This window comes from Trichechus manatus, unplaced genomic scaffold (genome assembly GCF_000243295.1).
Source record: "Trichechus manatus latirostris isolate Lorelei unplaced genomic scaffold, TriManLat1.0 scaffold00037, whole genome shotgun sequence".
Lineage (NCBI taxonomy): Eukaryota > Metazoa > Chordata > Mammalia > Sirenia > Trichechidae > Trichechus > Trichechus manatus.
The window spans coordinates 14147920-14160573 of NW_004443973.1; the positions used below are offsets into that span (position 1 = coordinate 14147920).

Sequence of the window (12654 nt, forward strand, 5' to 3'; positions counted from 1 at the left end):
TCCTGTGGACACTCCTATGGAGGATTATGGGAGTGAAAAGAGGCTTTATTGGAAAACTTAATTCCCCACTTGCAAAATGGAGCCTGAGTCCCAGAGTGTACTGGGCAGGAGCACATATTCTGAGCAAATCTTTGGGGCCTCCCCAGAGCAGTGCACCCAAGATCTCCATGCTGCAAACTGCCTCCTCCTCAATTTATCCACTGCGGCAGGCAGGATACGGCTCTGGCTTTTCCATGCTGAGAATGGAACCAGTTCCAGTCTGGGCTGTAGACTACTAAACTGCCCCCTGTAGAAACACTCCATTTATTTCATTCAACCCAGCTGAAAGTTGGGAAGGTGAAAAAGCATGTCCTAGTCACAAACTCCTCATGAGAAATGTGCAAAACCAAGGGCAAGCTTCTCTTAATTATACCTGGTGACTGTGAGAAAACCAGCTTGTTCCATGTTATGCCACCCCAAATATGAGTTCAGTGACCTTAACTAGGCCTTCCTTTGAAAACAAAGTAATCAAAAACCACAGAGGAATTTGTTAATACCAACAGTTGTAACAGCCTTCTTCAAGCTGCCCTCTAAATTTACCTTATCCCTTTGACGTTTTTACCAATATGTTCATTCATCCAACAGATGTTTTTTGAGCACCAACTCTGTACCAAGCACTATGCTGAGAGCTGGGTGTCCTAAGTCCCTGACAGAGCTTGGAATTCAGCTGTCAGACTTGTCTGCCAACAATTACAAAGTCACGGTGATGGTGTGCTAACGGAGGGTGTAAAGTAACCACAGACGGAGCTGGGCAAGTAGATTTAAAAAAAAACACAACAGTTACCATTGAGTTTGACTCATGGTGACCCCATGTGTTGCACAGCAGAACTGTATTCCATAGGGTTTTTAAGGATGTGACCTTTGGAAGCTGATCACCAGGCCTTTCTTCTGAGGCATCTCTGGATGGGCTCAAACCGCCAACCCTTTGCTTCATAGTCAAGTGCTTAACTGCGCCACCCAGGGACAGGTAGGTAGGGGCTGGAATATGAAGAGCTTTGTTCACTATCCAGAGTTTTGACTTTGTCCTGCACTGTTTCTCAAAGTAGGGCTTGGAATGTCTCAGGGTTCACAAGTTCCCTATAAACATTTTTATGTTTTTGTTCCAATGATAATTTTATTAATAATAATAAGAGTAGGAGTAAAAACATTCCACCTCATCTTGATGATCATTTGGCACACAATTTCAGTGCTCATATTCTAAGGCAACAGGTTTTATTAAGTTGGCACCAAGGCAAGGAGATAACAAAGCCATACCAGCTGAAGGCGAAAGGAGGTGTTATTTGTACAAAGACGGCACCCTAGCTGAAACAGAGATAAGCAGTGGGAGAACTAGGTCACTGTGTGGTACCCAGTGGTAGTAGGTGTGCCAGACTCCAACTAACCCATGCTGTAGTTATTCACATTGCAAAAGACAACTGAGTTTCACTAAAGAATGCCATTCATCTCATTAAATTAAGGCTGCTTACTTGAATGTAAGAAATTTTGCTCTGTAGTTTTTTCATAATGTATTTTTTCCCTTTTCGTTTTATAATTCTATATATCATAAGTGATAAAGAGTTTATATCTAGTTTCATGTTTTTTAAACCATATTTAAGAAACACTAAAGATTTAAGTAACACTGGAATTTGTAGGAATGTTCTTTTCCTTTAAAATGGGTCTGCCCATTACCCAAGTATGAGCAAGATGGTCATAGACTACTGGGAGCCACTGAAGAATGTGAGCAGAGATTGGCGGGAACAGATTAATATGTTAGGAGATCACCTTGGCAGCCACAAAGAGGAAGAACCGCCATGGAGACAGACTGGAGATGGAAAAACCTCTAAGGAGGCAAACTGTATGAGTCCTCTTATTAAAAGACTCCGTTTGCTTAATCCCAGAGAGCTGCTCTCAGGCAAACGCCAGGGTATTACAGAATTAAACACTCAACTGACAAGCAAAGCTGTCCTGGTGTTTCACAGCATGCCTTATCTAGCTGGAAGACTCTCCAAACTTCTACATGCATCATTTCACAGAGGATTCTGTGATGATGACAGAACCAAATTAGGACCAAATCCCTTGCTTTACTACAGAGAGCCAACAAAGTACGCAAGAGAAGATGCTATGTCCCTGGTAACAAAAAAATAGTCAGGGCCATTGCATATGGTTTTGCAAGTCAGTTGGAACTGACAAATGGCTCTTCACCAAGCCATGTGTCCCTGGGGCTGCATCTGCTCAGGGAAGGTGACTTTTTCTAATTTGCACGAAAGCTAGATGAACTAGCTCAGCCATGACTCTTGGAGAAGGCTGCATCTTCTGGAGGAGGAACCTTTTTCTAATTGCATGAAGGCACCCTATGAGCTAGCTGTGATTTAATCCCGCTTTTCTGAGGTTAGATCTCATTAATATCACTCACCAAACTAGCACTACAAGTCAATCAGGATAAGGATTTCTTCTTCCTGAAAGTTTTGTGTGTAAAGCATATGACTTACCCGTGAAAAGGCATAGCAGCAAGGCACTCAACAAACAAAAAGAACTAGATGCCCTTGCTTACCTCGGGGGCCATCCAGAATGGGGTGCCAACTGATGTGTTTCTCCGTAGACGCGTACTGGTGAGTTGGGCTGAGACACCTACAGGAAGAGAGTGTCAGAATTCAGCCATGAGCAGGGGATGATGCTAGACCAGAGACTGGCAAACTTTTTCCATAAAGGGCAAGATAGTAAATATTTCAGGCTTTGTGGGCCATATGGTCTCTGTCACAACTATTCAACTCTGCCATCGTAATGCAAAAGCAGCCACAGACAAGGGAGCATGGTTATGTTCCCATAAAATTTTATTGATAGATATTCAAACTTGAATTTCATATAATTTTCACATGTCACAAAATATTATTATTTTTTTTATTTTTTCCTCCCAACCATTCAAAATGTAAAAACCATTCTTAGCTTATGGGTCATACAAAAATAGGAGGCAGGTCAGATTTGGCCCACGGCTTGTAGTTTGCCAGCTCCTGTGTTAGAGCATTTATCATTCTATCTAAATTACTAGAATTTCTTTTTCCCTAATGAACACTACCATCCATATCACTGAAAACCTGGAATCAAAAGACAACAATCAATTACTAGGATTAACACAAAATATCTTCCTATTATATTTACAAAACATTTCAGGTCATTTCTTTCTTAACAAGGTGCTTCGTTTTATGGAGGAAGAAGATTCGCATACATTATCTATACGGACTATCAGCATAGAAAAAATTTTCAATGCCTTATCGTACCTAGAGGCCTGGAAACCTGGCACAAAAGCACTGCTTGTCAAAAGGAAAAGAAATTGACTAATATTATTATTATCTAGGGTTCAATGTTGAGGATCTGAATTTTAATATGCTTCCAACGTACTTAATCTGTCTTTGTCCTCAGCCAGCTCTCTTCTCTATACCACAAGAGAATGAAGTGGAAGAAAAGGTACACTGGTTCAGCAATCAGAAGACAGATTTTCTATCCCAATTACACCACTTACTAATTGTGTGAGTTCAGCAGACCACCTCACCTTTGATCCTTAGTTTTCTCATCTTCAAATTGGGAATAACGATACTCCTAACACAAAAGGTTCCACTTAAGACCAAATGAGAAAACAAATGTGAAAAATGACTTATAAATGATAAAGCACTACAAATGAAAAGTAATCTTTTTATACCAAGCAGAAATCTAACGCAGCCCTTAAGAGAATGACAAAGGTTGCCACTAAGGCCGGTGATGACAAGAACTTAGAAACCTACCTGGATGGGTGTGTTCATTAGTGAAGGGCACACCTTTGAAAACATCAGGTGTAGATTTGTCAAAGATCCACAGATTGTTTTGGGGGGTGGTGGTTTTGTTAGCTGCTTAATCAAAAAAAAAAAAGCAAACCCGCTGCTGTCAAGTCAATTCCAACTCACAGCTACCCTACAGGACAGAGTAGAACTGTCCCATAGGGTTTCCAAGGCTGTCATCTTTTTCTCCCGCTGGTGGGCTCAGACTGCCGCCCTTTTGGTTAGCAGCCAAGTGCTTAACCACTGCACCACCAGGGGTCCTTGTTAGCCATGACATTCTCTCTATTAGAAGGCCAAAGAGGGCTCTCTAAACTCTATTAGCTATGGATAATTTCCCATTTTACCAAGTCCTCCACTATAATTTTGGTTAAAAAAAAAAAATCGTAACCATATGTTTGTTTTTAATATCTAGGAATTTCTTTTGCAGCAACTAGAAGTTCCAGAACCTTCTTCTGGAAAGATTAGGGGCTTTTACACTGATGCCAAATTGTAAAGCTGGTACGTGGTGAGTCAGCATTAATCCCTATTCTCATCCTTCTAGGCTCTTTCCCTTTACAGCACATTCACGGCTTCCAGGATCATGTGGAAAACACATCTCTGATGGTATACACTCAACATACTATTGGATTTATACTGATTCCTTATACAGAAATGCATAAAGCATGAACAAACTGCCCCTTCTGCTATTTTTCCTTGATTGCTCTTTAGGAAATAGACTAATACATCTAAAGCAACGTCATTTATTTTTAAGTAATCTCTTCTGAGCAAATGATTCACTGATGTTTTAACACCACATTCTTTCTTATCAATAAAACAATGAATATCCAAAATCCATCAATCTTTTTTCTCCACTATGTAAACAGTGATAAAGAACAATTTAAAAAGTGCTTCTATAAATCTTTTCTCATTGTTTTTAACAATGATCTTGAAGTACTAAATATTGTTGAATTCATTTAGAAGATAAACCACTCAATAAACTTAAAAAGGAAAACCAAATGACTTGTTAGTTTGTGAATATCGCTATATGAGCACTGCGTGGAGATGTTTAATAGTTCTCTGGCCTTAGGTAACATTGCTCTGCATTTCCTCTTACACTTCCATTTCCTGTTAATGTTTCCAGTTCAACCAGTCTCACATGTGGCAGCAATAATCACAATTTAAAAGGACGTTAGCTCTCAGGTCCAAAGGACTATTTTACCTTTGGCTCATTGGGAATAACTGTGCCTAAGGCTAGTGAAAGTCATTTGAAAGACCAAACTGCTTTCTCTTTTCATATGCAAAACAAGAAATAACAAAATGTAAATTACAGACAATTGCCCTGAGACAAGAAATTCCTACCAGAAAACCAAAGTTTTTCCATCAAATTCTTCTTTGGAAACACTTTTTTTGTTATCTTTAATAAAATTGCTTCTAAAGCTGAAAATAGATTAACAAACAGCATCTCCTAGGGTGATCCATCTGGTAAAGCCTCCACTCTCCAGTCTGCATTTAACTGGAAAAGTCCTTCAGTCTAGGGCTTAGCAGAGAGGCCCCAGTCTTCAGAGATTGCAATCAATTGTCGCCTTTGGCTAAACCGCACACATCAAGAAAACAAAACATGCAGTCATTACCAAAGTCAACGAGCTTAACTCCTCCTTCTGTTGTCAGAAGAATGTTATTTCCCTTGACATCACGGTGGATGATTCGGTTGTTGTGCAAATGCTGAAGGCCCTGCATGGAGTCCCACCACCACCAAACAACAGGAAAGAAAAAGGGGGAAATTTACATGCTTATTCAAAAACAATTACCCTACTATTTAAAAGTCTAATCAGAGTCCACATTTAGCTTCACCTCCCTGCTGTTATAAACCTTGCATATTAAAGGGGATTTCCCCCACTGTTAATGTGCAACAGAGAGCCAAGCAAAGGACAAATTGCTCCCTCTGCTGTCTTCACCAGCTGGATGGACATTCTTACCATGAGGGCTCCGTACAAGATGTATGAGATCACTGCTTCATCCAATTGCTGGCCACACTTGAGCAGACCTTTGACAAGCTCCGTGACCGAGCCCCCGTTACACAGCTGCAAGAGGAGGTGGCCAAAGAAAGAAAAAGCAGGGAAACATATACAAAAAGAAAAAAGAAATAAAGAAGAGTCCAGTGATTACTGATCAGATGTATATTTAAGTAACTATGCAGTTCATACAACTCCAGCTCAAAATAATTAGACTTCAAATTTCCATTACACAGTCTAGTTCTTTGTGAAGGCGTGTGTGTGTTCTTTATTCAAGGTGACAATTTATAAATAAAAGCACATGTCCAAAAAGCTGACTTTTAAAATGTCAAGTGAAATATAAATGCACAAGACGTTATTTAGAAGCTTGAAAGAAAAAGCATATATGGAATCACGGTGAGTTATTGAATATTTTTTGCTTCATATGAAGTCTTTTTTAATGTATTTTTAAATAAAAAGAAATGAAGTTCTGATACATGCTACAACGTGGATGAACTTTGAAAACATTCTGCTAAGTGAAATAAGTCAGTCACAAATACTGGACAAATATTGTATGACCCCACTTTTATGAAATTATCTAAACTAGATAAGTATATAAAGACTAAAGTTTATTAGTGACTACCAGGGGTGAGTGGGAGAGAGAGGAAAGGGGGGACTTGTTGCTTAGGGGACACTGAGCTTCTGTTAAAAGTGATGGAAAAATTTGTAAACGGATAATGGTGATGGTCGAACAACATGATGAACGTAATTAATGTCACTGAACTGTGCATGTAAAATATGTTGAAATGGCAACTGTTATTGTTACATATATTATTTACCACAACTTTTTAAAAATCTAAAAAACAAATGGAAAAAACAAAGGACAGAAGAGGCGAGATGGATGATGCCCTTGATACCTGGGAAGGAATAAATTTCCATCATTTCAAACCTTTCAACAACCAGTGCTGGCACTGCAGGCATTAGAAGCCCAACTAGCAGCTGTTTCTAGAATTGCCACTGCATGGAAAGCTTATAGAATGGAGTTGCATCAAATGTGCAGTTAATCTTCTCATATTCAACTCTAGGCTTTCAGCAACTTTATGCTCTTCTTTTTCTTTTTCTGTAATTAAAAATACTATAGGATTATGTCTTGCATATTTGGTCTTTATTATATATTGTATATTACTGGGATTTGAGTACTAACAAGGTGTACTATACTGTCTTGGCAATTTAAGGGGTGTCAGGGTAATTTCTACTACATAGTACATGAATTTTTACTCCCTAATTCAAAACACTAACCCCGGAAGTCAATTTGCACGTTTGGGTTTGCTACATGCCATCTAAAATCAAAAGTTCTTAACTGATTTGAGCAAGGTATGTAAACATCCTGAAATAATAGGCATCTTGCATTTTTCTGGAGAGAAATTTCTAAATTTTCATCATATTCTCAAAGGCATCCTGACCTTAAAGCTAAGACCTTGCCTTAGAGACTGAAGATCTCCCCGTGGCACTTGGTTTGCAATTTGGGAAAGAGTTAACTATTATTTCACAGGGGACAGTTCTCTGGGTTGTGGCTGCTTGAGTCAACTACCTTTTCTTAAGTAAGGAAAACCGAAGGAGCATAGATTAGCACCTTTTCTAAAAGAGGGCAACTCTTTATCAAGATAATAATACATTAGGATCTATTTAACTCTAATTATGAACATCTCACAGAGAGTAAGAACCTTACAATAGGAGGGAGAGCCAGGGACCAGGGACATCAAGAGGTACTAAAGGCAGACAGCACAGTTTTATCATCACAAGACCTTGGTTACCACATGGTTCATAGGTCTCTGCCCTCACTGCCATGGCTTTAAATAAGCATCTACTTATTCTCAGATCCAGATGCCTCCCAGGGAGAAGAGAAGGGGAAGAGGGAAAGGAGAGGCCCTGAAAAACTGAGTTGTTGTTAGTTGCCGTCTAGTTGGCTCCAACTCATGACGACCCCATGTACAACAGAACAAGACATTGTCCAGTCCTGTGCCATCTTTACGATTGAGTCCATTCTTGCAACCACTGTGTATTTTGAGTGCCCTCCAATGTAAAGGGATTATCTTCCAGCACTATATCAAACAATATTCTGTTGTGACCCATAGAGTTTTCATTGGCTAATTTTCAGAAATAGATTGCCAGGCCTTTTTTCCTTGTCTATCTTATTCTAGAAGTTCCACTGAAATCTGTCCACCATGGGTGACCCTGCTGGTATTTGAAATACCAGTGGCATACCTTCCAGCACCAAAGCAACACACAAGCCACCACAATACAACAGACTGACAGACAGGTGGTGGAAAAACTGAATACCTACCCTGAAATGACTTAGCTTTGAACTGGACTGTGAAAATGGGATATAAACACTGGAATCTCCCCTTCCCAAAGAAGTCACTGAATTGGACTAAGTTCAGAATAGGTCAAAATCAGTTGTCTCCTCTAGGCAGACCACGGGGTCAAGAACAAAGTTACCTGTTTGTTCTCAATAGTTCGTGATGGTCCAATTTATTACCTATTGATAGCCAGAGCAGCCAGCAGCTGCTCAGTCATAATCAAGCAAGACCTCCTCCTCCTGTCCATTATCATCAAATTCTTAAGTGACAGACAGCACTGCATGTGGCTCAATTAGCAGTTGCTCAGCCATTAACAAACAGAACCTGCCCCTTCTTGTCCATTGTCCTTAAAGACCCTGAGTGTTTGTGTGGCTCAGTTCCTGCCTTAAACCAGTCAAACCCAGTTTATTAGCTTCAGAAGTATAAGATCTCTGCCCAGGGTGTGATTTATCCACCATTTTTTGTACATACTAAGGAGAAAAATGCGATTTGTCTTACTGTGCTTGCGCGCCATGATAACGTATGTAGTCCATGCTGTTTGGATGTACTTCCTTGTGAAGGATGGTGTCATGGATTGAATTGTGTCCCCAAAATATATGTGTATCGATTTGGCTGGGCCATGACTACCAGTATTGTGTGATTATCCTCCGTTTTGTGATTGATATAATTTTCCTATGTGTTGTAAATCCTAATCTCTGCCTGTGGTTAATAAGGCAAGATTAGATTACGTTAAAGAGGATTAGGGTGAGATGTTAACACCCTTGGTCAGGTCACATCCCTGATGGAATGTAAACAGAGTTTCCCTGGGGTGTGGCCAGTACCACCTTTTATCTTACAAGAGATAAAAGAAAAAGGAAGCAGGGTTGGGGGGACCTCATCTACCAAGAAAGCAGCACTGGGAGCTAAGTGCGTCTTTTAGACTCGGGGGTCCCTGTGCCTGAGAAGCTCCTTGACCAGGGGAAGACTGATGAAAAGGACCTTCCTCCAGAGCCAACAGAGACAGAAAGCCATCCCCTGGAGGTGATGCCCTGAATTTGTACTTATAGCCTACCAGAATTTGAGAAAATAAATTTCTCTTTGTTAAAGCCATTCACTTGTGGTATTTCTGTTATAGCAGCACTAGATGGCTAAGACAGACAGTATAAAAGTTTCTTCACCCCTCCTCACCTCTGGTGTGTCTTTATTGACTAGAAGCCACACCAGTCAGGACTTCCTGCAGGTAACACTATCATTCAATCATAAATATAACACAGCCCGTGCTCTCAAGTAGCTCACAGCCTAGTGGGGAAGACAGACACATAAATGAATTAAGAGTGTGTGATGTGGGAGGAGAAGTGTGCCTAAGGTAGTGTGGTGGCCCAGAAGAAGGAGTAGTGAACTCTGCCTGAGGTAGGGAGACAAAGGGACAGCCTGGGAAATCTTCCCAGAGGACATAACATTTACGATGAGTTTGAGGGGCAAATGGGTTTTCAGCAAAAGGGAAGGTCATCCCAGGAAAAGGAACATCTTGTGGAAAGGAAGAGAGCATGAAAGAATGAGGGGGGGGTGTGTGTGTGTCTGTGTGTGTCTATGTGTCTGTGTATAAATACTCTGCTACTGTTGAGACAAAGGGCACGAGGATCCCAGGGCAGGGAGATGGGAAAGGAAGGTGGGGAATGGGGAATGACAGGTGTGTCTTGCTGAGCAGTTTGGGCTTTATTAGTCTACGTTACGTGTGTCATAATACTATGATACGTCACTAGAGAGAACAGTAAACCACTGAGAGATTTTAGGCAGGAGGTCTCCATGTTCAGATTTGCATTCTAGAAAGATGACTCGGGCAGCAGACTGGAGGATGGCCAGCAGAGGAAGACACCAGGAGCTGGGGCACCTGTTAGGAGGCTGTTGGAACAATGCAGGGAAGCAGGGTCAAGAAGCCAAGAGTCATAGTATAGAGATTAGGAGGACAGCTTTGGGAGGCTTTTATAAGAGGCGCAGCAGGAGTTTTTGACCAACAGGAGATGGAACGTGAGCAAGAGACACAGTCTATGGATATTGTGAGAATAAGGGCAATATCAGTGAAGGTCTTTGATCCTCTAACACAAAAGCAGTGATAGGAATGCAAAGCATTGTAGCACCTTCATCAGAACCACTCCTCAGCCTGGCTCCCACTGCAGGAGGCACACACTTTATTGAACTGCAAGTGTGCTATTAAAATTCTACTGAGAGAAAATTTAAATCAAATGCTGGGTGATGATCCAACATAACTCATCCCTGGAACCTCCCCTGAAACTTCATTTTAGTCTCTCTCCTGTCCTACTGTAAGTGTGGCCAACTTTTGCAACAGGGCCAATTAGGCAGTTTTTTATATAGGAAGCCAATTTATAAACTTTCTTCTAAAACACGTGAAGGGATTAACAGTAGCCATTTTGTCAGCAAAATCAAAACTCAGCTGTGGATTTAAAAACAACAAAGGGATTTTACTCAGCTGGTGCCTTTGGTTCACTAATGTCAGAGTTTAAGAGCTGTCTGACTTCCCATGAGTCACAGAGACATACAATTAAACTGTTCAGGGCACCTTGAGAGGAAGCTAGCCTGTGAAGCTGAGATGTCCACCAGCAAAGGCTTAAAGGGCAGCCCGTGGGTTATAAAGAAAGGACTTTGGGTATTTGGATGTAAAAAAAGAAAGCAGGTACCCACTGACAATTGTCTAACCAGAGTAAATGTTTAGTGAAATGGGCTGACCATTGTAGAAGCATGACAAGGAATTATACTTAAATGCATCAAATAAAATAATCCCCTTAGAGTTGTAAAAAGGCAACCCAGCCTCCTGCCCCACCCCTGCAGGTTAGCGCATGCAGCCCCCTTCATTGCGCCCACTCTGCCAGCAGTCAGATTCAAACACAGAGGTGTGTCTCCATTTCCGCAGTTCCTCCCTACGTCCTCAGCATTCAGGAAATGTGGCAGCTAGATGCATCTAGAATTTAATGAGCATTTTGCTCCAAACCAAGAAAAAATAGAAAAATCATTTATGTTCCACATCTATTTTCCAAAACATCGCTGAATATTGATTCAATCACAGTATGTGCATTTGCTAAGACGGTCATAATTTCAAGCAATAAAATGTTCTTTGCTCAATAAACCATCAACTTTCCTCCACATTATTTCAGAATGGCCAATGTAATACAAACACCAAACCTTTATTCTAGTGTAAGTATATTCTGCACCAGCATATTGATTTAACTTAGCAGAATTTTAAAGGAATTTCTTTTTCAGTGTCTCTTTATCTCGTGGACTTTATCTTTCAAGGGTGTGGAGTCTGACAGAGAACATAAAGCAAAAATCAAGTATAAGCAAAATTACTCTAGACCATTCCTTAGAAAACACTATGTTGGACACTGTCCACCTCTCAGTAAGTACAGAACAGCGTATTTTTCCTTCTGTGTTGGGACAGATCATGATTATGTTATTGAATACTAGGGTAAAGTCACCAGTTACCATCTAATTGACTCTGACTCTTGGCAACCCTGTGTGTGTCACAGTAAAACTGTGCTCCATAGGGTTTTCAATGGCTGATTTTTCAGAAGAAGATCCCCAGGCCTTTCTTCCAAGGCACCTCCAGGTGGATTCAAATCAAGTCCCTAGGTGGTACAAACGGGTAACACACTCAGCTGCTAACCAAAATGTTGGTGGTTCAAGTCCATACACAGGGTTGAAAACCCTACAGAGCACAATTTTGCTCTGACACACACGGGGCCACCAAGAGTTGGCGCTGACTCAACGGCAATCTGGTTTTAGGTAAAGTTACTGACTTGCTCCTAGAAGAATGTACAGCATGTCACTTGAAACCCCTGGGTCGCAGTCAGAGTGGCGAGATGCTCACACTACGAGAGACCAGTGGCACTGAGACTCTCATCTCCCTCTTTCTTCAGGGTACACGCTCATTGAGTAGAACAGCAGGCAGAATCTGTCCCACTACTCAGCTTCCTAATTCTCTTTTGCTGAGCACATATAGCACAAGTATGCAAGATGCAACCCTGCTGCATTTCAAAGTTCTTCCCTTTTCTACTCCCAAGTGTTCTGTGCCTTCGTCCTGACCCTAGCACTGCTGTGACTCCAATCAGAACCTGCCATCTGGGCCAGTTTCCATGCTCCAGTGTTTTCCGACCCATTTCTGGTTGATCAAAATTTACCAGTCCTATGTTCCAATCTATCAGAATCCTGCTAAGACACTAATTTGTTAATCTGACAAACTTAATTCATACCAAAATAGCAATGGTGAAAATGGCTTAATGTGTAACACTTTGAATGATATTTGAGCCTAAACTGGACTTTCTGGAACCTTAAATAAAGGGAAAAACTGGACAGAGGTGTCTTTCTTTGCTCTGGCTCTACATATTAGATACCAAACTTAGATCTCTGCGGGGGAAAAAACAGATTTTTAAAAAACTAATTCTTTTACCTGGTTTCAAATTTTAAGGAATCTGTTTTTAACCTTACAGCTTCATTTCCTACTAC

General features: G+C 40.8%; 1 protein-coding gene across 1 annotated transcript in view; it reads right to left on the minus strand.

Moving 5' to 3' along the window:
• Positions 1-12654, minus strand: part of MYO3B (myosin IIIB) — a 532652-nt gene that overhangs the window by 513243 nt on the left and 6755 nt on the right. Inside the window, exons 4-6 of the mRNA XM_012555289.2 lie at positions 5783-5887; positions 5438-5537; positions 2570-2646 (exon numbers count right to left, since the gene is read on the minus strand). Coding sequence (XP_012410743.2) covers positions 2570-2646; positions 5438-5537; positions 5783-5887 — 282 coding nt within the window. The remainder of the gene's footprint in view (positions 1-2569; positions 2647-5437; positions 5538-5782; positions 5888-12654) is intronic.